Consider the following 25,812-nt stretch of genomic DNA (forward strand, 5'->3'; position numbering starts at 1 on the left):
GTCTGCTACAGATTATGCAAGACGTTACCAGCATCCTTTAGAATTTTGCAATGGGTTGTGTTTCATTAAAATTGTCCAATAAGATCTGCTATATGAATTGTTTAAAAAATATATATATATCTATATATATATCTATATATATATATATATATATATATATATATATATAGATATATATAGATATATATATATATATCTTTGACACAACTTCTTAGTCTTTTGACCCCTTCAAGTGTCGCAGATATTCGTTCAACAAAACAAAAAAAAGACATCACTTATCTGTAATGACTAGAATGCCTGACATAATTTGTAGGTTACTTGGATGTTGGGCTCTACATTTGGTGGTCTTAACCACAGCCAGTTTGCAGACAGAGGTGCCTTGAAATTCATACTTCTGCTAAATAGTTTAGTAAAGAAAAAAGCAAGCAAATAGAATGTAAGACGGCTTACATTGGAAATGATGAAGAAAAAAAGAAAAGAAAATGATTCACTGTTTTCATTATTTTACATTTGACCTCAATACATGGCTAGCTAATGTTTAACAATGCTGTAGAATACTAACTAGTGTTCTTTAAAATGGTTTAAAAGATTTGGTCAAAATTCTTCTAAATTGTCATCAAAACTAATACTGTTCAAAATGTGAAGACATTTGTGCAATCTTGCATCCAGCCAGAAGACATCCCTAGTGACTTTAACAAAAAAAAATTGAGAATAAATATTCAATTGAGAATAAATATTCAACAATCATAAACTAATGTGCTTTACAAAGCTTTAATATAGTACAGATTAATGCCTCTCACGCTGCCTTGACATCGCACCCACAGACAACACACCGGCGAGAAGCAATTAGAACAGTTATAAAGAGCTATTTTCTCAAGAAATTTGGTTAGAAATTACACAACAGCTTTGATTATGGATTTTTTGAAGAGAGTCATTTAAAAATATTTCTCATTTATTCCATGGAAAGTGTCCCATTTAGGAATATTTCAAAAATCCCTCATACAAACATCGTAGAAGGAATATTTTCTGTCCATTTTCAACCCAAATGTATCACGTAACGTTTCTTGATAAATAACACGTAGTATGCATTATATCTCCTCTTAGAATGTTTTATGTCTCAATACAAAGGTAAGTGAAAGTGGCATAAACACATAGGATATACAGTACATCAACCTTAAGTGCAAAAGGCAACAAATGGCAGAGGTAAGTGTGTGAAAAGAACGCGGCAGTTACAGTCAATTTTGAATGCAACACATGTAAACGGTTTTGATTAAAGTTAAAAAAAAAAATATTGGAAAATTGAGACCAAATCGTAATTTTTGCTGTACACTAAAACATTTGGGTTTGACATCAAAAGATGAGAGATCAACAGTTCCTCTTTTATTTCCATTTACAATTACTGACATCAGGATCACATACACATCACACCCTCCGATGTGTCCATTTTCCATTTCAGCAAGTTTACGGCGAAAATTAAGGAATTTGCCAAACTGTTCCAATACGTTACAAGGGGGGGGGGGGGGGGGTTGGGGGCGTTATACCAGTAAATCAATTGTACATTAAAACAATTTCAAAGGAACACAATTTCAACTGTTCTTAATTTATTCTTGAACACATAACTCACAACTTTGTGTTAAAACTCTTTTGAATTTATTGTAACATGCATTGTTAAACATGTAATAATTCTGAAGTTCCCTCACCGTAAACAATGCAGCCATTAAATTCAGACGTACAGTGGTGCCTTGAAATACGCGTACCACTGTGTGGCATCGGTGAACTCAACTCACGTCACAGTAGCAGCACATATTCTGGAGGAGTTTAGAGGAGCTGTGAGGGCGATTTACAGAGGATCCATAAAGAATTGTATATCCCTCTGTGTGTTATAACGCCCCCAAGTGGCCAAAGAGGGCAGCAGCACAATGTGCTTTGAACCAAATGAGGACGTCTGATGACTAACGGTTTAATTCATGTCATTCTATTTAGTTATGTCATTACTGGATGTTTTTGTAAAGTAAAATATTATAGTATTGTTTCCAACATATAAAAACACATCAGGTTTTTGGGGGGGGTTGGGAGCTGGAACAGATTAATGGCATTTCCACTTATTTGAATGGGGAAAGATGATTTGTGTTACGAGCATGGTCACGGAACATTTTTTTTTCCATATCTCAAGGCACCACTTCATCCATTTCGTTTTTACACATCTGCTTCTTCTCATGCTAGCCATATTCACTACTCACCAAAAAGTTAGGGATATTGGGCTTTGGGGTGGAATTTGAGGACCAACCTAAAATGCACTCTAACCTTGAGACAGGGGCGGGGTGGGCAGTGCCCACGGACACGCTCAGCCCACCTAAAGAAAACCGAATGTGGTTCTGATGAATGGGATATCAAAAATCAAAATCAAATCAACTTTTATTTGTTTAGCCCAAATCACAACAACAGTTATCTCAATTAAGGAGAAAACAAAACATGTTTTAAGGTGCAGTAGCCCTACGCTGGATTTTGACTTACTTGATCATTGTAGCACTTTTTTGCCCCCATGGTAAGACTAATGCCCACCCACACCTGGCATCCTGGTAACACCACAGCCTTGAGAGGTGACCTTCATTTGACCTTCTCAATGAATGTCCAATTTTTCAATGGTTTAGTACTTTGTTTTGCATAACTAGCTATTTAGGGTTGAAGAATTAATTGAATTAAAACAACATCACAATGTATTAGAATGTAGTAGAATGCAAAAGTGCAGTTCACATGTTTACATATTGTTGCATGAACTATAAAATGTGGAAGTGATAAAGCTACCGTTTGTTTGCATTATTTTAATCTAATTTCTGACTTGCTGACTTGTTTGGTAGAAGTTTTCAGAGTGAATGCAATCTAAAGCAAGGGTGCCCACACTTTTTCAGCCTGAGAGCTACTTGTGACATGACAGAGTCAAAATGATCTACCACCTACTAAAAATGTAAAACACATTATTTATAAATATATTGAGAACTATTTTTACATGTACCGTATATGCTGCTGTACCTTGCATGACTGCATCAAGCTATATAGCACAATACAACAACAAAACGCAATGGGCACCCCTGCTCTAAAGACTGCAAGTCAAAGTGTTTAGTGAGTTAACATCTCTAATTTATCTCTAATCTAAGTGGATAAATAAGATGTCCTTCAAATTAATTCATAGTTCAAGAATGTGCCCCTCTACTCCTTTCTGTGACACTTCCAGTCGCTCTCTGTTGCAACCTGCCAATGACACTGTGTGACACTGAAAGTTCAGCCACTTCTCTCTGAGAACGTCATTTTTGAAGCAATGTACATTCAATGATCATTTTAGGTCCATAAGTGGAATTTCACCTGCAACTTTTTGTGAGTAGTTTACAGTATTCCCACATTCAGTCCAAAAAGTTGCCTTATGACTGCTTTCATTGAGGCAGAACGACATCATAGGCCATCGCTGTCCCTTGTTTCAGTTCCTCCGCCACACTTTTTTTTGTCTTCCCCCGTCTCCAAGTTGACATTTGCCACTCCGAGCCGGTACAACGCGTCCCGGATGACGACCTCTCCGGGCTGGCACACCTTCACCACTTGGCTGATCTGCTCATTCACAATGTCTCTACTTGAGAGAAAATCCAGCAGGCGATTGTAGAGGTAGTAATGCGCCGGGTTGTTGAAAAGCACCCGTGTCCTCAAAGAGTTGAGTGAACTTTCATCGCTTTGTTGTTCATCCTCCTCCTTCACGATTTGGGTCACGGTGCAAATAAGGTGCTCCAGGTCTTTGCACAAGGCCATGGAGTGGTGTTCCGGAACAGGAGGCTTGTGACTCGTAGGAGGTTGCACCAGCCAACAAGAGGATGATTTCGTGCGGGGGTGAACGTACTGGTTGTCACCCAACATAGAAAGATCAGCATTGTACGGCTTTTCCTGCAGCTCGGCGCATGACACCAACTGAGGAACAAACACCAGGGAGTTTTCTCAAACACACGCACTAAAATGTGAGCACAACTTGAAGTCAAACACAAAAATGTCTTTACAATATAATGTTCTATGCAGTCCCACCAGCAGAGATGGGCACTTGATCGTATTTTGCCGGTCCAGCCTATGTCCTCTGTCCGTGACATGGGCATCCTTCCGAAATCATCCCTCCATCCATGCTCATAAAAATAATCGTCCTCTGACCCCGTCCGTCCTCGTCTTTTTAAAACGTTTCCATCCTTACATTTCTTCACTTCGTCCCAGACAAGGACATACTTCGCATCCAAAGGGATAAAGGTACGTAATAAATGTTAATAGTTTAACAAATCAAAATTGCTATGCGCCTTTTTCCTTGTCAGTGAAATGGGCATCCTGTGGCGTAGTCCATGGTATTACATGTGTTGAACCACTAGAGAGCAGACTATGCCTGAGTACAACGTTACTGCAGGTTACACAGATGAAAAAGAAAATCGGCTCTGTGGTATCGCAGAAGAGAACAGTGGTCTTTCTTTTTAAAAGAACCCAATACGACACGTTAGTCGGTACTTGACCCGGTTAGGGACGATCACAGGGACGGACAAAAACCCACTTCCGTCATTGTCTAGTCTATCCTTTTAAAAAAAACACAAAAAAAACTTCTCGTCCCGTCCCCGGGACAGAATGCCCATCTCTGCCCACTAGTCTACACTTGATATTCTGATAAGTATGTATTAGGGGTGTAACGGTTCACAAAAGTCACGGTTCGGTACGTACCTCGGCACGGGTTCGGTACAGCAATAAGTCTCAAATGCATAAGTTTTGGGGTTTTTTTTAATTTTGTTTTAACAGAGCGCAAGTTACAATTCAATTTGCTATAAACCTTCACTGTTATGAAAACACAAAATAGAATAAAAACCTTCACATTAGGGTTGTTCATAAATAATAATAATAATAATAATAAAAAGATTAAACACAGGAAAAACACCCTTTCTTGTTTGGATAGAATGAGGTTGCAGATAAAGTCAGGTAGCACTTAATTGCCAACTAGTAATTTTTAACTTCATTTTAAGAGTTACGGTTTGAAGCCCGGCTCCTCGTCTAAAGTATGTAGGTGCAAAGATTTTGCTATTATATGCTGATTGCTTCAGTAATTACTAATATCTTTGGCTCTGTCTGCTTTCACGTCTCCAGGCTGCTTAAAAGTAGCGGGGGATAAGATGTCGGTGCTGAGCTGCTTTCTTTTTTTCGATCCCCGGTAACCGTATCGGGGTAATGTTAGCATGTTTGACGTGTTACCTGCAACACCGAACGGAGGTCCAACAACGCCGACACACAGTTCTTGTTCACTCCACCGCTCGCAGCCCTGCACTCCATCGCCGCCGAACGGAAGCCGAAATGTTCCCGGCTGAATATACTATATATACAATACACTATACAAGCGTCTGACATGCAGACGGCGCCTCCAACTCCATGCTTTCTCCTGCACTCGCCATTTTTCTTCAACATTTGTTTTGATCCGTTTCTTCTCCGAACAACAAATGTGGCGGTCGTTTGGTCTCAGGCGTTGACTTTTTTTTCTCCCCCCCCCCCCCATCAGACGTATTCGTCGTGTGACTGCGTGCACCGAACCGCGAAGCCCGTACCGAGACGGTTCGGGACGAATACAAAAACCGTTACACCCCTGGTATGTATGTATTTTGGGGATACGAACTAAGCAGCAAAATCCTCCTGTTTTTATCCATCTCAGGGGGCGGCCATTTTGTCACTTGCTGTCGACTGAAAATGACATCACAGTTGCTCAGGGCTCAGGTAACAACCAATCACTCTTCAGTTTAAGAAAACAAGTGAACTGTGATAGGTCATTACCTGAGCAACTGTGATGTCATTTTCAGTCGACAGCAAGTGACAAAATGGCCGCCCCCTGAGATGAATAATGGTGGATTTTTGTTCCCAATTGTAATATAATTGTAATCAAACTGCCACGTTTAAACTAGTAGCGGTGCATACAACGTATTATTGTAAAGAAAAGTTTGGGGTTGACTTCCCCTTTAAGTCTGAAGTCAACTCTGAGTGGTTCTGCACTGTGTAAAATTGAAAAAGAAAAAGAAAACTGTAAAAGATTCTGAATATTTTCTTTTGCATGCAACACAAACAACAAACGCTGTTACATAACAGTGATATGGAGGATATGGTCATTTCGGTGAAGTCAGGTTTAATGCTTTGTTTTTTTTGTTACCTTATTATGATGTTATTACTTATTACGGCATGATGGGCACATTGTAAAAACGGACATCATACAGTATGATGCTATATCACTGCAAACTACAACCACAAAAAAACAACAACATGGTAATATTATTCCTGCTCTCAAAGTGTCAATCAAAACTAAGCATTCTCATCATTTTTGCAAGGGCCGAATTCTTGTTTTTGTATTGATCTCACAATGATCAGGTGTACCTAATGTTGTGACCAGTATTGTAGGTACTGCCTGCACACAAAAAATAAATACCGGTACATTTAAAAAATGGATGACACAGTGTCTCATGACCATAGAGTCCCTGTAAAGTGAAATCAGATTTATTTCTAAATACAATATACTTGTTTGAAGATAATTGTTGAAAATTTGCAAAGACTCCGATGTGTGGTACGATAGTGGGAAATTGCTGAGATATAGATAAGCTAAAGCTGATTTTTATGGGGATGGCTAAAACGGGGTACCTGGTTGCTGCAGAAACTCGTGGAATATAGTCTAACCACTGGAGCCTCCAAGCGGCTATATTTGTTTGTGTCATGAAAAAAGTATTTGCTCTTTTCTTTTTGGTTTTCTCCATTTATGGGTAATGACTCTCACCGTGGTAGTCCTAAAGCTTGAGGAATGTTTTTTTTTTTAACCCTTTCCAGACTGACAGATTAATTTATTAATCTATTAATTTAAATTAATTAATTTATCCCTCATCTGTTGTTCACTTTCTTTGGATTGGGGCATTTTGTTGCTTTTGAAATATTTTGTCTGACCTAATTGTGTTTGACAGATTCTATTTAAGTGATTTCTTGATTGAACAAGTCTGAAGATAAACAGGTTTAGGTGTGAGCAGTGAAAATGAAGTCAGCTTTCCAGAGAATGTGATTGGCCACAGTTAATTTGAGATTTAAGAAATGGGCAAGAATATTTTCCACACAGGGCCAGGTAGAATTGAACCCCCTCATATAACATAAAATTACCATTCAAAAAGAGCATTTTAGGTTTATTAGGGTTATCTTTGTCTGGTATTTACCTTTGTTTGATGATCCTAAACATTAAAGTTGGGGGGAAGGAATTTAACAAGAGGGCAAATACTTTTTCAGCACTGTATGTGTAGGCAAAAGAAACTGCTAGAAGAACAAGCATCCAGTTTTCTATGCCCTAACAATGCTATTTGATTGCTAGTTGAGCGGGGCGTAGTTTCACGCCTATAGTGGGCACACCCACAGCTTTTGAGAATGGAACAAACAAAGATTTTGATCCCTAATTTTATATACTTCATCATTTTGAAATCAGTCTAATTTGTCAAATTTGCAGTCGGAGACGTTTATTTTCACTTTACACAGACTTTCACCATGGTCCATTTTCAGCCTATTCCGGAGACTTGTTAATGATTTCCACCCACCTCTGGCTTATCAAAAGGCTCGGAAAAGCAACCCTGATTCCTGCCCCACATCCGGGCGGCCATTTCTGGGTACTGCATGTCCGTACAAAGAGCCACTTGTCGAGCGCAGTCACCAACGTAGACCGGGGGCCAGTAACGGGAAGACACCAGCAGATCCAAGTGGTCCCGGGCCGTCTCTCCTCTCACCAAGTACTTGGAACCGCACACAACCTGACACCCAAAAACGAGCCGGACCTTGACTCCCTGAATTGCTTTCGTCTTTCAATGTGATAAGGTGTCAAGTGTATGGCACGCGGCCAACACACTGTGATTTGCTTTTACCTTGTGGGGGCAAACCTTGGACAGCTTGCCGGCAGTGAGGTGTTGAGGGGGCTGAGGGCCCGTGGGGAGGCCGCTATGGACAAGCGTGCACATGGAGATCAGAGAAGTCAGCAGGTCCTTCTGATAAGGAGAGAGAGAAGGGAGCATTTCACATCATCACAGTCGCCAATGTTTCAGACATTGTACATGCAGCCAGTAACATTGTATCTCAAGCTACACTACTCACAAAAAGTGAAAGAAAGAAATACATTTCAGAATGAACCTAAAAACTTAAATTATCACCTTTATATGTGAATTTATTTTGACCTTTTCTAACTGAATCAGGAAATGTATTGGTCCGTTAATGGATCAAGTACCTGCTGAGAATTTTGCCATTCAGCTCCTTGTTAGAGAACAGCAAATTGTGCAAGGAATACTGTAAAATACATTTTTGTGAGTAGTGTACATATCAATTATTGGACTTGGTTTGTGTGGTTCACAATGTCGGTAGATGTTCATCATCAGGTTTTTACGATCAGACTTCTCATCTGAGCTCAAAACTCTGTGAGAAAGAATCCTATTCATTTTAGAAGGTCAACTCAGTAGCAGTTCATTTCCAGTGCTGCACATTTGTCAACTGATTCTCTTCAAACTCAAAGGGGTTATTGACTTGGGGACATACACAATGACTCCTTGGTCAGGGTAGCTAAGAACAAAGGTTCAAGGGAAAAATACGGTCCCATTCTTTATTATTATTCCAACTCTATGTCAGAGCTTGAATAATCAGGAAAAGAGCATGATTCAAGATACTCGAGGGGACATTTCCATATGGTCACTCTGATGACAACCATGAATGTCCCATTTGCTTTTTTTTCCTCCAAGGAGCTATGAAACATTTATAGAGAATTATTTTATAAAAACACACAAATAACAGCTATTATTGGATAACAACGGAAACAAATAGTTAAATAGTCATTACTGCTTTTTGTGTGTTCATCTATAGTGTTTTTAAAAAGTATGTTGTAACAGGTTTACATGTGTTTGAAGCAATGACCATTTTACTCATTTAAAACTGTAGACACAAGAACACAAAGACTCCCTGTAGAGACTAAGCCAACGCTTTAAGCCACTTTGTGCCCTACCGGAAGGTTTTAGTTGACGCGCTTTATTGCAGTGGTGATGATGAGTGAAAGTCTGACACAAACTTGCCAGTTGAACATGAAGTCAGTTTATTTTGTTGAAATAACCAAATCCTTTTGCTCTTCTTTTATCAATAAACTCCAACCTTTCCAGTGGTTGAATGAGCTACACATGCATCACCTGTTGCCTTCACAGCAGTCAAAAAACTGTTTCCTCTTCCGGGCAACCCCGCCCAGGCAAGGGAAACTTACTTAAATAGGCTTTTCAACCAATTAAACCAAAAACAAGAAATACACTGCGCAACACTATATACAATCATAATCTGCTCCTACACTCCCAATATGTTAAAAAAAATTGCCACGAATTGGACTGTCAAGATTGTCAAGATTGAACAGACTGAACAAAAAGATGCATCAAAAAGAAATGGGACATGAGTTTTTCAAGAAAAATTCCAAGCTAATTTGGAAGAGGAAAAGATTCTCTTGCTGGTCCACTTCAGACCTGATGGTTAGCTTCATGAACCCAAACCGCAATATGTTTAATAGAATGAATGCGCAGTCTTAGTCCGGTATTAATTACTAAGCACAAATACTGTGTGTAGATCTGTGTCAGACCCACCTTACTGGAGCCCGGAGTGACGCTCGCCCCACAGCGTTCCAAAATGCTTCTTAGTTGGTCCTCACTGTAGTCTTTAACCTTGTCGAGCCTCAACTCGCCATCGTGAATGAGCCGGACCAAAACAGATGGCGCTCCTGAAACGAGAAGGAGTTATCATATCATTTTCCATCCATATTTTACACATGGATTTCATAATCCTCATGATTAAAAGGGGATCCTCTGCTTTACAACGGTACCGACATATGACATTTTGAGGTTATGAACAGCATGCAATGACCTCGTTTGGGCAGAACCATATGAAAACGTCGTCACGTAACACAAAAACGTACGCTCAGTTATGATGTTTTATATTTGAGGTCTGGACATTTTTCTCATACAAATACATTTTACTGGCAAGTATTTATGACTTTACTACTTCATAAATGATGGAGTGCCTTAAGCGTATTTGCAACATGCGTAAAAAGTGCTAAATTCTGTACATAAGATTTGAGTGATTGATTGAAATTCAGCAGCAGATTGAAATTCAAAGTGTACCTGGGAGCAGCTGTGTTTGTGACATGACCTTGTCCTTCTCGGTGTTGATAACAGTGCGGCTCCTCATCAGCGGGGGGATGAATGGCGCGATAATCGAAGCATCCACCCGCGTGATGGGAATGTCAGTAGGGAAAGCAGCCTGCTCAATTGCCTCAGTCTCCATGGTTAGCCAGAAGTCATCCATGTGCACTTCGTCTGACACTGAAGACTCGGGCCAGGTGAACTACAGAGCGATGATAAAGCAACATATAATAACACGGTGGCTCCAGGAATATTGTTTCAGGAATGTTTTTTTTTTTTTTAAATATGTGTCACCTCCACATTCTTGAGCTCCAGCACATTGTTTGTGTGTCGCCTGGAAATCTCTAACGTGGGAGCGACACCACAAACACCGCAGATCATATCGTTATAGTCACGCGATGTAAGGCTCTCAAAGGCCCAGTAGCCAAGCAGGAGAAATTCTTGAATTTGCGATGTCTCCTCTGGACTCAGCGAATGGACTGATGCAAACACAGAGATGTGAGCATGCATGATTAAAAAAAAAAAAAAAAAAAACACACACACACAAAAACGCTAGTCAATTGAAATATTCTGCACAAGGTGCCACGTATGTAATTGTGATATTGTTAGACGTTACCGGGGTGGTTGGAGACATGGTCAAATAAGGTCCTGACAGCCTGAGAGGGCGGGTGGCCCACTCTGATTTTGCCTCTGATCTTCAGCAACAGATCAATGCTAACCAGTAGCCTATTTCCAATGTTGAACAAACCTGCCAAAGAAAATAACAAATTCAAAAGAAAAGATGGTAGTCATACCGCAATAAATCACTTTCACGGCTCTTTCCAAAAATGCTGTTGTATGAGGACTTTGGGGCAGCAAAACACTTTGTAGCTTTGATGCATCAAGTTATTCAATATAACAACACAAAAAGCATCTTATCCCCATTCTCCGAATTTAAAGCAAGCTGACAACAATAGGTTTTCAATGTCATGTTCTAATTGCAATATTCAGGGAAATAAATGCAATTTGATTATTTTCCCAAATCGTTCAGCCCTACTTTGCACTACTGGATATTTCTGCATTAATACATGCACCACTAGATTAGTGCCGCCATTCTTTATATACTGTATACCAGGGGTCATTGTGATTTTCATATCATGGGACCACTGCATGGTGCCGATTGGCCAACTCAAGAAATAGCTCACAGGTGAGACGGATGGCATAGCTAATGTAAATTTATGTTTATAAAAATACAAAATACATTTGAGTTCATGTGATAATTAAATTATGTTTATGTGAGTACCTATTTTGAAAGTGCAAGGTCATATGACTCTGGTCTGTTTTGAGATTGAATTGTGGCATTGTGGGTAAGAAGCAGGACCACAGACAGAGCACAAGTCATGTTACATGGTCAGTTATGTACGCCCTGCCCAGGAGGCGCACATGCTAATTTTGCTTTTTTGTTATTTTCATTTCATTTTTGAGTTGTTTACAAGATGCTTTGTGCATACAGCTGATGCTTCATGTGTTTATATTGTGTTAACGTTAGCCGCAATGGCTCATTCGGACTCTTCTGCTTTTACTTATAGTTTTTTTTTTAATAGGTTTCTTTTTTTCAGACAAAGGTCCAATGTGTAGAATTGAGTGCCATCTTGTGTTGAACTAATAGAATGCAATGACCTAGCATTTTGACGCACGAGCACGACGGTGCCTCTGAGACCACACGTCGCAAGCCTACCACAAATTTCTTCAGCAGAGGTGCAAACAAAATGCCATCACAAATGACTTCTAGTGTTCTCTAAAGTAACAAAGTAAGTGCATTGCATTTGTTACACAAATGCAGTCATGATGTGCAGGACCTACGTTCGCGAACTTTGTCTCCTTCGGTTACCTGTAGCAGAAAGATGGCGGTGAAACATGGCAGCCTCCTGTAAGAGGCACGCCCTGTGTGATATAATTAGAGATAACTACACCTACGATTATATATTTTTTAAATTACATGTATGTGATAGAACATATTTTAATTGCATATTACTGAAATTAATACTGTAGTGGGTTTTCAAAGGAATCACGTTTGAAAAATCAGAACATTCTACACACTGTCATTTACAGGCAAATGTTTTTTTGTTTGTTTGTTTGTTTGTTTGTTTTTTTCAGTCAAAAGAAAAATGCCTTGTTGACAGTTTCAGCTGTCACTTCAGCCTTCGTCAAAGCTGTCACTGCTTCCTTGTGACTTGTCTAAAAACAGCGGACCGGGTCAGGAACCTTCCAATTATGGCTCCCCAACCCAATCAAGGCTGGGCTCCACCCCACCACCCCCCGTCCCCCCCGCCCTCCGTTGAACGGTGTCCCTGGTGATTGTGAGTATGTAAGCCCCCTTCTCCCTGTTAATGGTGCTCTCTACTCGCCTCCTCATTTCTATTGCCTCCTTTATCCATCTTTTGAATTTATTGGCTTCTGATGCGATGACTTTCCCATTCTCCCAGCCCACAATGTGATTATTTCTTCTGCTGTGGTTTGTTATAGATGATTTCTTGTTTTCTTGTTCATCTTTTTGTTTTCGTGTTCTAGTATAGCATCCTGTCGTTTCTTTTTCGCATTCTGTTTGGTGCTTTTTTTTTTGCGGATGCTGAATGTTCGTCGAGTTTCTGCATTATAAGTTCCATGATTTGCATGGAATTTTGTTACATTTCTTGTCCGGTGTTATGGGGTCTTACGTGTGCAAAAGTTGTTGTCAAAGATTTTGGTATGGTTTTACTACAGTATGTCTTTGATGTTTTTTCATGATGCTTTGAATGGGATCTGTTATTCCTCTGACATATGGAAGTGTTATTGTGTCCTTTTCAGTGTTAGTTACTTGTTATTTTTTTTCTTTTTATGATTTTGTCTGGCTTATTGTTTTCCCTTTTTGATGGCCCATTTGTGGTACTGGCAGAGTGTCAACGGGTTGCATTTCCTTCCTCCTGCCTGTCCTTACTTTCCGTCACGATACTAGTCCGGTTCTACAGTACAGAGAGAAGGCTTCACCATGCGAGACCCACTCTCCTCAATTATGAGCAGTTTTTTCATGGAGTATTTGGAAACCAAAACCATTCAAACCACTGCAATACAAGCCCACACTCTGGAAACGATACATATATGACATTGGAAATAAAAGCTGGACACCTGAAAGAACGCACAGACCACCTGAACACCATAGACAGTAACCGAAACATCCAATTCACACACAAAGAGGAAACTAAAAGTATTATATATTTTCTGGATTTAAACTTATACCACAATGAAGACTGTAGCATACAACTCACTATATACATGAAACCCACACATCCCGACCAGTACCTCCTCTGGACGTCAGAACATCCCACAGCACACAAACTCTCCATCGTCAGAAGACTACACAACCGGATCAGTGTCTTAACAGACAATAAGAACAGACAGGAGGAGAAAAAAACATATGCAACAAACTCTCACACACTGCCAATATGCCAAAAGATAGGCCATCAAAAAAGGAAAACAACAAACCAGACAAAACTAACAATAGAAAAGGGAAACAAAAAACACAAAAAAAAAACAAACAAGTAACCAACACTGAAAATAGGGACGCGCTAACACTTTCCATATGCCAGAGGAAGAACAGAGCCCATCCAACGCATCATGAAAACACATCAAACAAACATTGTTCTGTAATAGAACCATACCAAAAACTTCGACAACAACTTTTGCACCCGTAACACCCCATAATACCGGACAAGAAATGTAACATCAGCTACAAAATTCCATGCAAATCATGGAACTTATATTGAAGAAACTCGACGAACATTCAGCATCCGTAAAAAAAAAAAAAAAGAGCACCAAACAGAATGCGAAAAAGAAACGACAGGATGCTATACTAGAACATGCAAACAAAAAGACGAATAAGAAAACAAGAAATCATCTATAACAAACCACAGCAGAAGAAATAATCACATTATGGACTGGGAGAATGGGAAAGTTATCGCATCAGAAGCCAATAAATTCAAAAGCTGGATAAAGGCGGCAATGGAAACGAGGAGGCGAGTAGAGAGCACCATTAAGGGGGCTTACATACTCACAATCACCTGGGACACAACAAAAAACAAAAGTTTCGTGCGGGTGTTAACAACGGAGCTATTTCCATGTTAGTTCAAAGAACACCACTGCCCACTGGCTGGAGGTGTGCGGCTGTAAATTCACATAATTTACACCGAGTGAAAAGCTGTGTATTTTGAATTAAAGAGATGTGACAAATAAACAATACACATACCGATGCTCGTTCTTTTTTGCCGGAAATAAAATGTTTTTTGAACTTTTTACTATCCTCCCCAAGAAACCTACATGAACGCTATTACTTTGTGATTGGATGGTCAACGGCACGGAGGCATAACTTCCCGTCTCCCAGCGCAAAGGCTTTCCGCGCACACAACACGTGCCAAGACTAAAAACAGATTAGCTTTCACGCTCACACCCGGAGTGAATGAGGTTGTTTGCTGTCATGTCATATTTCGCGGATTCGATCAATGACGTCAGTGATAGATCGCGCAAAATATGACATTCCAGTCGATTCCAGACGTTCCAGAAAGTTTAGCATAAAATGCAAACATCGACCGATCTCTATCCAGTCAATCAGATCAGTGTAGTTTAAAAATACTACTTACTGCAAAGTTTGCCTTCATATGCTTCATTTGTCTTATATTTTGTTCCATTTTCACTCATTATAACACATACTGGGTCATGTGGATATGCTTTAAAAATACTGTTATGAAGCTAGGCAGCATGGAGGACTATTGGTTATCAAATCTGACTAAAAGTTCTGACTTTCTGGGTTTGAATCCTGGATGCTCCTGCTCCCTCCAGCATTCCAAAAACATGCACAATAAACAGAGGTGCACATAATTTTTTTCATGCGGTAGTCTTGTGGTCTTTGGTACTCACTAATGGTCCAACGGATCACATAAGTCACGGTTCGGATCGGTCACCGATTGGATCGTTTTTTGTATGAGAAAAAAAAAAAAAAAAAAAAAAAGCTAAATAGAACTTTGTCTTCGTTTATTTTAGAAAACGCTTTTGCCCAGTAAAAAAAAATAATAAATCAACTCCTAATGTCTAATATGGCCGTTTAGGATTTAAGAACACAATTTAACGCAATTTTGTAAGTGGTGCAGTGTATACATTTGAAAGTATCCTGCCAAACAGTTTGAGCTGAATGTTTTAACAATTATTAGGCAAAAGTGTTGTTGAAAATTAAATGAAGACAAAGTTTTATTTCTATTTTATTTTCTTTCTACTGAAAACGACTTGAAGTGGGCGGCACGGTGGACGACTGGTTAGCACGTCCGCCTCACAGTTCAGAGGTCGTGGGTTCGATCTCGGCTCCGGCCTCCCTGTGTGGAGTTTGCATGTTCTCCCCGTGCCTGCCTGGGTTTTCTCCGGGAACTCCGGTTTCCTCCCACATTCCAAAAACATGCATGGTAAGTTGATTGGACACTCTAAATTGCCCCTAGGTGTGATTGTGAGTGCGGATGTTTGGCGTGCGCGACCCTTGTGAGGATAAGCGGTATCGATAATGGATGGATGGATGGACTTCAAGTGCAATTTAAGGCACCTTTCTTCAAACATGGACAGCATATTACAACGTAATCTAGGTCCATAGTATAGAAAAATAAGTTTAAAAAAAAAAAAAGCAGCAGCTGTTGAACTATAGCAGCTAATGATAACAGCTGCTGGCCACTAACGCTGGAGACTTGCGCCGTATCATACTACGACAGCGTAATTAAGCAGCGGTTTGTCCGTGTCCTAAATTAGCGACTGAATACGGTTTCAAGACAGCGTTGTGTTGGTGTTTGTAGCAAGCGTTAAAACTGCCGAATGCCGATACGTCGAAAACGGAAGTCAAGTTAGCCGTTACGCCACCACGCGGGCCAACTTCAAAGTAAAAGTTTACTAAGGCTATTGCGTTGGCATTAATGACTCAACGTATTATTTGGTAAGCTTTATTTGAAAGTTAGCCTTTGTGGAGGCGGTGTGTTCGTAGAGTATGTTTGCAAAACGCTCTTGTACATGCAACTTACGTGATCTTGAGGGTACATGTATTCAATTTCCTCTGCTGAATGCGCGATCACATTGCCTTATTGTGGACGCGCGCAGTTTTTTCACCAACCATTCTGCGGATCGTGCCCATCCTGAACCGATGCTTGATCCTTACCAATCAAAGATGATTGGTTGCACTGCACCACTAGTGTGTACAAGTACGCAAATGCGCGTCGTGACGCAAATGACGGTAAGCATTGGTGATTTCTGTTGCGCATGCGTACGTGCGTACCAGTTATGTGCACCACTGACAATAAACATTTATAATACTGTACATATCGGACAAGTATGCATTCATGTATATTTTATAGTGCTGTCAAACGATTACATTTTTTTAACTAATTAGTCCCAAAAATTTCCATAATTAATCGCGATTACAGTAATCATATTTTTCAACTACAATTTTTTACAAACCTTGGAACTGATATTTACTATAGTAAAATCTTGAAATTAATATGGTAAAAATGCAAAAGTATATTTTGATTCAAAGACTGTTCTAATAGCTTTGATTCTTGAATACGATTCTTTTCCAGCTTTTGATCCGATGTGAGAAGCGTCTCGTTAGGAAGCGTCTGGTGGGTGTTTCAGCATGCTGAATCAGCGTCGTGAGTCATTTGGTCACGCTGTTAGTTAGCGAATCAACGCACGGAGCACTAACGGAAAGTGACAAATGCGGATAAACAGTGAGCACAACTTTGCTGCCTTAATCTTCTTACAAGTACAAGAGCGAGGGTTGACAATGTCAGTATTTCACGATGCTGTGTCAAGGACGTGAGTGTTTACTTCGCGTGGGAGTTCATCGTGAGCGAAAAATATAGCTGAATGCATTATTTACGTTTTTATAATCCGCCCCAGCCGATAGGTTTCCAGTTGGCTTTTTCTAACCATGAGGAATAGTGACTACCGCCGCCGATGGTATGGAAGGGTATTACATCTCACGCATGCGCAGAAGGTACTTTAATGGTCAGCGTCGCTGTCAGTCGTTGCAGTGCATTTTTCGGCGTGACGTGCCGACAGCCGGTCCGACGCCACAGGGGCTAAGCGTCGGTCACAGTTGGCCAATCTAGGCCTTTACATGTATGTGCTAGTCAGAGGCTTCATTCCAACATGAAAAAAATACAGCAGCAGGCAAGGGAAGTGTGGGGGTGGATTTCACCTGGATGCAGGTCAGTGAAGCTGTGCAGAGCCAGACACTTGGCACTGAGACACACTTTGAGCTGCAGAGATGCCGTCTGAATCAGCACCTCAGTAATCAGCCAGCAGTCCTCCTGTCCTGCTATGGTGCTTTGTTAAGACACACAGAGTATGTTGTTAAGGAAGCAGACACCCACACAACGAGAAAATAGTGATGTACAGTGATAAAAACAGAAGCAGAATTTGGGAAGTGCTCTCATAAGTGTCCACGTTGTTGTTTCCCTCGTCTTACCTCTGATCTCCTTTGTAAAGGGGCTTTTTACACAGGCGACACTGGGTGGCTGATGATTCGTAGAACTGAGGCCACCCGGACTCCACCAGGGTCTCAGTCTCAAACGTCCCATCCTCCTTTTGCTCCCCCGATTGGACCAAGACAATCTGAAGACTATTAAGATCTTGAATAAGGGCAAGTGTTTCCTGAAGCTCGTCCTCGCTCTCTGGAATTTGAAGGGACTGGCGAATCAGCTGTAGGGTAGATTGCCGTTGGATGTCTTTCTGAACCGGACTCAAAGGCTGGTACGGATCAACCAATCGATTCAACTTCTAAAACAGACAGACAATCACAAAGACAGAAGATATTAAAGGGAAAAGGACAACTATGGCTTTTCTTGGGCTAATCATCCCATGCATCAAATAGGGTTAAAAGTTATGATGAACAGCGATGAGCCTGTTTAGAAAAAAAGGGAGTGTTGGAGATATAAAACAGTCCTGTTTGCCTGAAAAGCACTCATGTGATTGAAGGTAAAAATCAACAAGAGTTAAGGTCAAAACAAAACAAAACAAAAAACAGCACAGTCACCCCCCCATTCTACGCGCAATTACTGACAATTTGTCTGAACCATGTTAGGGTTTTTCCAGAAAGTATAGAATCCTTGCTTTTGTGTGGTATGACCTTCAATACGAGTCTGCAATGTCTGAAATGTAGAAGGAGTCAGCTTTCACCTTGGTTGCTTTAGGCTTCCCTTTGGGCAGCTCACAACCACATTTAGGGCACACTAATGGTTTGTGTCGGTTCTTATACATGTAGTCACAGAATGTGTTCTTACAGCGACCTCTGCCTCTCAATGTTGACAGTCCCAGGTCCTAAGAAAAGAAACAAGTGGAACTTATGCGGGAGCACGATTATAAAACAGACTGCACATAAGTATAGTACTACATTAAAATGATTTGTAAAGGTACACTTACAAAGCTGTCGACTTTCATGTGATTGAAAGGAACAAATGACACAATGGTCATGCTCTTGTCAGATGGGGAAGAAATAGGATCATCGGTTGTGACCGAAGAATCCTATAAAAAAAATAAACGAAATTGATTAAGAACACCTAATACATTCATCAATCCATTTTCAATGGTGCTTGTCCTCAGAAGGGTCACGTGTGAGTGGAGCCTCTCTCAGCAGACTTCGGGTGAGGGGCGGAGTAGACCAAACAATGGTCGCCAGCCAATCGCAGAGCAAATATAGACTTGATCAGGGGTCTCAAACTCAAATAATGTGGGGACTGCTGGAGATCGAGCCTGGGTCTGTCTGGGCCGCATAAGTATTACACAAAAAAGGGGCTCAAGTGTTCACCCAAAAAAAGGACAACTAAAATTTAAATTGGCTTTTATCGATGCCAACTTTCTCTTCCCGGCAGATTTTGAAAAATAAATGACGGAGACTCGGTGACCGGTGTCACTTCAGAATTACTTTTTGCCGAAAGCTGTCATGAGCCTGAGCTATGGTAGCCCCTAAGTGATTAAAAAAAAAATGCCCAGGGCAATGACATCGCTAAAAATGTGGGGGCCGCACTACCATTAAACTTTGATGTCAAGTAAAGGGGCCAGAAATACCATCCTGCAGGATGGTGCCCTGGCCGCGTGTTTGAGACCACTGGACTAGCCAAATAACTCATTATTCACACTCACATTGACACCTAAGGACAATTTAGAGCCTTTAACAAAGCCTAGTTCACACGGCAAGATTTTAACATTTCGGCCGACTTCCAAACTCTGAGCGTAAACAAACATGGCGGACGAAGAGGCAGCAGGGGTCTCAGATATTGTCTTGATGGTGGCGCAAGTTTTTGGATTATTCTATTATATTTAGCGAGAAAAAGCGACACAAAAAGAAAAGACGCTGGCCTCTGTTGCTCCAGGACTGTTTTGCTTTTGGATTCCTCGCCACCCCGTCACCTCGCTTTCTGATTGGCTGGACATCACTATCAACCAGCTGCATGCTCGCCTGTCCTCGGGGCATACCACACGGTACGAAGTCAGGCCAAAACATGAATCCAACAAATTGAATATCCCCGATTTGAGGTCAGACATCCTCCCTAGCGGCTGAGATCACTCTGAGCACACCACACACAGCAGGATTATCTGCTCATATTATCTGTGGAGCCATTGCAAGAATTGGGGCCGACATACGATTGTCGGGAGGGGAGAATCGGGGCCAAAATCGGGCCGATTGTCCTGCCATGTGAACCGGGCTATAAGATAAATGTTTTTGCAGTGAGGAAGCAAGCTGAGGCACATGCAGAAAATCCATGCAAGTACAGCGAGAAGAGAGATTGAACCGGAAACAAAAAACTGTGAGGCACTAAAATCAATACATTTGTTAGCAAATGTTAATGCGTGCTGACCTGCTTGGATTGGACTTGCTGGCCGAGCTGTTTCAAGGTACCAGCTTTGAGACCCGAGAATCTGTCTCGTGGCTCTGTGGTTAAGAACAAAAACATCATCTCACAACCACAGAAGAGTGTGCCTTTTTTTTCCCGATATAACTTGCTGTTGCTGTCATCAAGTAAGAAACATATGAAACAGAGTCCATACAAACAAAACGGGAAGATGACGTACCAGTGGGTGGTTTGTTTCGTGTCAGAATTTTTCTGTTCACTGTTGGGACGGTGATGACCTGAAACAAAGCAGGACCTGGGGAAACGAATGTCAACGTCAGTGTAAAACAATGTGACTGCAGTCTTTACATGAGATCAAAACATCAAAATGTTTGTGGTTTCTCTTCACCTGGGCTATAACAGGAAGGTAAGATGGGTCTTACGGGCTTCGCCTGAACATCGCACATGCTTTGACTTTTGAGTGCTATTTTTTTCATGTTCCTATTAAAAGACAAGGACACAGTGATATGTCTAATTAGACCGAGAAAAAAACAGGAGAAACTAAAATACAGCATAGAGGAGACAATTTGTACAGCGACTCACCTTATTTGTGGCTGCATGGACATGCCCAATGTTTTTTCTGGTGACATGTTGCTGCCCTCTGCTGGCTCCACACTTGGAGCAGGTTTTATATTTCTCAAGCACCTTTGCCCTTCTTTTTTACTTTCGCTGGGTTTGGTTTTACTAGCATCAGCATTCCCCTCCTGCATTGTGCCTTGGCAGCTTGAAACAGACTTGGCTTCGGACATCACCATGGCAACGGGTACATCTTTTTGCTGAGTTTTCTTTGCCTGATGTAGAAATGCAACCACATTAAGGCAACGCAAAGTGTAAAAGTACTGACACTAAATGAAAATACAGTGGATCCCCACTATTTGCGGGGAATACAGACCAGGCCAGCAGGCGAATAACAAAAATCTGCGTATAGCTGATACCCAATGAAACGCATTGGCGAGCGGGGAGGGGAAATAATAATCATTTTCAAACCACAAAAAAAATTCATCCAAAAACCCAGATAAACACTCAATATGCATTTGCCACAAAAAACGTCAGGGAAATAACCCACTCCACCCCCGCCCCACACACACACACAAAAAAAAACAGAGCATTGAAAAAAAATTGGGTCATAATATTGGAAACGACAATCTGCGAATATGCAAATCAACAGATACCGAACCGCGAATTTGCCAGAGTCCACTGTATATACTCGGGAGCAGTCATCTACTGAGAGCTACAAAAAAGCAGTATCAAAAATGATCTATAATGATAAACACAACAGCATTGAGTATAGTTCATAATCCACCAAGGCCAACAAAAAAACTGTGTTTTTGGAATTAAACCCTACCCGCGACATAGTGCCCTATTTGTCTTTTTGTAGTGCTGTTCAAAAGTGTAGTGAGTAAAGGTTATCACCAATATAGTATCCCACAACACACCTTGAAAAGCAGTAAACAACATGCTTTGTGTTTGTATAGAAAAATTCACTCACCTTAAAACCATAATGTTATTATTTAGTTGTTCAATTTTTATTAGAGAAGGTGAACCAGCTGACGTTGATATGAAACGTTGCAACTATGCGACAGCAATGACATAATTAACGGTGAGACAGCGTGGGGTTCAAAAACTATTTTTCATTTGACTGTTAGCTAAGTGAAGTAGATTGTCCAACATATACAATTCTCTTTATAGTGACTACGGAGGAGGGAATGAATGCCTGAATGGTTCTGAACATAGTCGAAACAAGTGTAGCCTAAAGTGACACAGATCTACTCTGGTCCTATGGGTGGGGGTAACTGGAATGACAAAGTGGGAGACAAACAGCACACATCTAACTTGTTGTCCCACCACAGCCCGCCTGGATTGTAACTTAAAAAAAAAAAAAGTCATGAGGTAATACATGTACAATCAGTAAAATATTTGAAAAAGGCAGAATTGTTAATGCTCCTCTTGTATGGACGACTTTAGATTGAGCAAGCATACATAATTACGTTTTCGGTTCATGTACATTACATACTTTAAAACCAAAACATCAATGATTACTTTATACTGATTATGTGGGCCCAACAATGCTGTCCTAAAAAGGTATTACTCACAGTAGGGATCCATTTGCCGCCAAGGTGCGTTCCACAGTCAGGGCATTTTGTTGGCTTGTGGCGAGTGACGTACACGAATGAACACTGAGGATTGAGACACTTCCCACGACCTCTTCTGGTGTATGTCTTTACAGCCTAAAAAATAAATTAAAAAAAGCAGTTGGCCAAAATGCTATCTTACATGCAGTTAACTTTGATATCCTTGCATTTAACGTGTGCCGGCGCTGTACATGACGTTCGAAAACTCTGAGTGATTACCATCTTGTATGGTGGCACTTGTACAGTAGTTTGCTCTTCTCTGGCTGCCACCGGGACCATCATTACGGAGCCTAAAGAGCTGACCCCTGCCAAGGACTTGTTCTCAAGGAGGTTCTAAAATAAGAGCAACATTATGGAATTCAATTTAATGAGTAAAACAAGATGTTGTCATTACACACGGTTATTGGATGTGAAGGCATCACCTGGTTGGGGATGATGGCAACCATCTGTGCCGTTTCCCCTTGGGTTTGATGCATTGTCACACCACTATTTACGACACCAGCATCTCTTATCTCACGTCCTTTCATTCCAACAGAGTTTTCTAAAGCACCCACAGGGCTCTGCGAGTAAGAAACATCTCTGGAAGTTGGAGACGCGGAAGAGGGTGTGTTTCCTTGGATTGCGGTGGAATATGACACCTCTCCAATGTTACCCAGAGAGCTCTGAGAAACATCCACTTGGCGGGCCAAGCCAAGCTTTTGGGCCTTTTTTGACTCTTGGGTCAGAGTGGGAAAGGGCACACTTCCATCACCTGGATGATTGGGACACTCTGCCAGAGAACCTCCCGCCTGGGGATCGTCGGTCAGGACAAGGTAACTGGCTCTCGGTAGGATCTTACGGAAGCCTGGAAGGTCTCTGGATGGACTGAGAGACAACTGTAATATCAAAAACAAAAACAATGAGATTCAGAAAGGTCCCGTCTAAGAGCCATCTTTGGACATCAACTAAAACTTTGCACACAAGAACTTTAAACGTTATTACTGCAAACCCTTTAATCTTGAATGGGATGTTCTTTTTCAGTAGGATATGATTTCCAAAACCTTAGATTAGGCATTTTAGGCAAAACACATACACAGTTCTGTGGTCATGTTTGGACATTATTAGTTTTGTTTTGGTTATTAAAATTGCCATACTTTGCAAGTGCATCTCAACAACATACACCATCAAGAAATTAGATTACAGTAGAATTAATACAAGAGTTTAATATTGGAATTAGATGAGAATTGTATATATATTGTTTTGTAAATTGTAAATTGTAAAATTTACAATTTACAAATACAATTGTAAAATTGTAAATATATCATTTTTCCATTTCTTTAAAAATCTCAATTTTTGAACTACAGTACTGCACTTGCACTGTGATATTCTAATTTATTGAGATGCAGCTGTGTCTGTAATGATTTAACACTTGACTATCCAAAATATATTTGACGTTATTACGATTAACATCGACGTTCTCCAAATGTGTGAACATGTATGTTACCAGAAATGCCACTTTAGCCAAATGGATACATTTGTGACACAGTGAAAAAGGATAAAATGTGATAGGAGTCTGTCTCTCTTTAACTACCAAACCAAACTGACACATGTATCTCTCCTACTGGTTTCTCTGTTGCCGCTTTTACACTGCCTGTTGCAACCAGGATTCTTCACCATTTTTCTTAGGTCCCTGTCCTATATAAACAGCATACCAGAATGGCACAGGAGGGATGAAAGGTTTCACTCCTCCTGTCCTGTTGGGTTGAAATTAGCACTCTCCACCATACTGTGCATCACACTTGATGCTGCCCCTGTTGTTGTCACATATCTAATCATCTGATTGCAGGATGCTGTGTCATTGTGTAAAAGCGCACACCAAACTATTCTGCCTTTGGTGGGTTCTGTATAAGAAGTAAGGCCAGCTGAATGTAAGGTCTTCCTGCTATGGATCGAATGTGGGTGTTTAATGTGTTGGGATATAAGTGAAAGTTGTAATTTAAACAGCAAAGATAGTGGTACCTTCAGACTTTAACACAGTGTTATCGATCTCCCGCATATGCTGAGATTTGGCAATTTGAAGTCATCCACATCAATACTCACAAAAAGTTAGTGACATTCTGCTTTCGGTTGATCTTTATACAATCAGTGATTTTAATTTTAATTCCTCAAACTTTTGAATGTCCAACTGTTAAATGTTTCAGTACGTTTTGCCCAGCTTCCTGTTTTCTAACAAGGAGTGGAATGGCTGGACATTTGCATTCAAAAGCAAGAGAAGGTCAAATTAATTTCACTTGTACAGGTTATAGTGCATTTTAGCACCATCATGAAATTTCACCCAAAAGCAAAATATCCCTATTTTTTCTGAGCAGCATAACTGCACTAAAACATTTTTTGTCATTTACTGTATCAGTGCCATCCTTCTCCAAGTTTGCCTTCTCCAGATAGTAGCGTTTCTCTGCCACGCTGAGCCTTTTCCAGCTCTCGCTGATTCGCTTGTTGATCTCTGACTGAGGCTGATTGGGCCTCTCCTGTTGCATAATCTGATGAACATCGAAGTAGTACAGCAGGTAGGCAGACCTGTATGACATTTTATTTTATTTTTCAATCATGGAGGCTAAATCACAGTTATTGAGTGGCCAAACATTTTGATGTGAGCATTACCTGGGCTTCTTTGGTTTCACATCACCATCTTCCTGACTTTTGCGCTTTCGCTTCTTGGGGGAAAGTACGCCAACCTGGTTGCAGCCTCTCTCCACCTCCTCTTTCAGCTTCACTGCCTCATAAAGATCCACCTTCTCCATGATGGTTTTGGATCTATGACCATTTAGATAATGGGGTTCAAATTCGTGTACCTAAATAAGAGTTAAAAAGTACATACTCTGAAATGTGCTTAAGTAATTATTTTTTCTAATCAATTATATATACACGTGGATTTAGGACCAACTGAATAATAGAGTTGTTTTTTGCTGTCTATTGAGTTTGATTCTATCGTTATTCTTGATTGTTTGTTTGTTTGTTTGTTTGTTAACACGTAGTTAGGAGAAAATCAACTGTACATGTTTAAATGGGTAACTTATGTGCGATGCTGAAATGCTGGGACCAGGATATATGCGATACAAGTCAAAAGAAACAACAGACGACATTTTATAATTCATTGTCAAGTAGGCTCGACAGAAATAACACTCTGATGGTAATTTCAAAATGTCAACATATTGACCCACACGAGTACTAATGGGGCGTTAACATGTTAAAACACCGGCACCTATATGTTTTAAGGCAGCGTTAACAGCCTGACTGTACTGCCAGCAATTCACAGCGTTGTCCAATGAAATGGCTTCTTGTTGGAAGTCTTACCTCGGGTGGCCCTTGTGCTTCACGATGCTCTGAAAATGATGTCAAATACACCCATTATAATGACGCTGGGTAATAGCGCAACAGACTGAATACTATAGTTAAAAGTGTGTAATTTTCGAGGTATATATGTCTGCAAAAGTCCCTTCGTTTAACACCCACTGGCCGAAAACATGGCGTTTTGTTGCCTGGGTCTAAGCC

The 25,812-nt window shown here is 40.6% G+C and overlaps 1 protein-coding gene across 1 annotated transcript; it reads right to left on the bottom strand.

Annotated features, from left to right (window-relative positions):
• Nucleotides 1-752: 752 nt before the first annotated feature.
• hmgxb3 (HMG box domain containing 3) lies at nt 753-25,809 on the bottom strand. Its single transcript, XM_086017837.1, is given in 22 exon segments — nt 753-3,497; nt 3,499-3,951; nt 7,605-7,814; nt 7,926-8,045; nt 9,663-9,796; nt 10,197-10,419; nt 10,512-10,696; nt 10,834-10,965; nt 17,458-17,585; nt 17,728-18,038; nt 18,438-18,578; nt 18,681-18,782; nt 20,117-20,190; nt 20,331-20,405; nt 20,499-20,590; nt 20,693-20,940; nt 22,243-22,377; nt 22,501-22,614; nt 22,704-23,156; nt 24,663-24,837; nt 24,922-25,112; nt 25,615-25,809. Coding segments are annotated over 21 exon segments (3,714 nt in total). The 5' UTR covers nt 25,062-25,112; nt 25,615-25,809; the 3' UTR covers nt 753-3,428.
• Between the last annotated feature and the right edge of the window lie 3 nt (nt 25,810-25,812).

This window comes from Filicampus tigris, chromosome 2 (genome assembly GCF_054856515.1).
Source record: "Filicampus tigris isolate MCC_2025a chromosome 2, RoL_Ftig_1.0, whole genome shotgun sequence".
NCBI lineage: Eukaryota > Metazoa > Chordata > Actinopteri > Syngnathiformes > Syngnathidae > Filicampus > Filicampus tigris.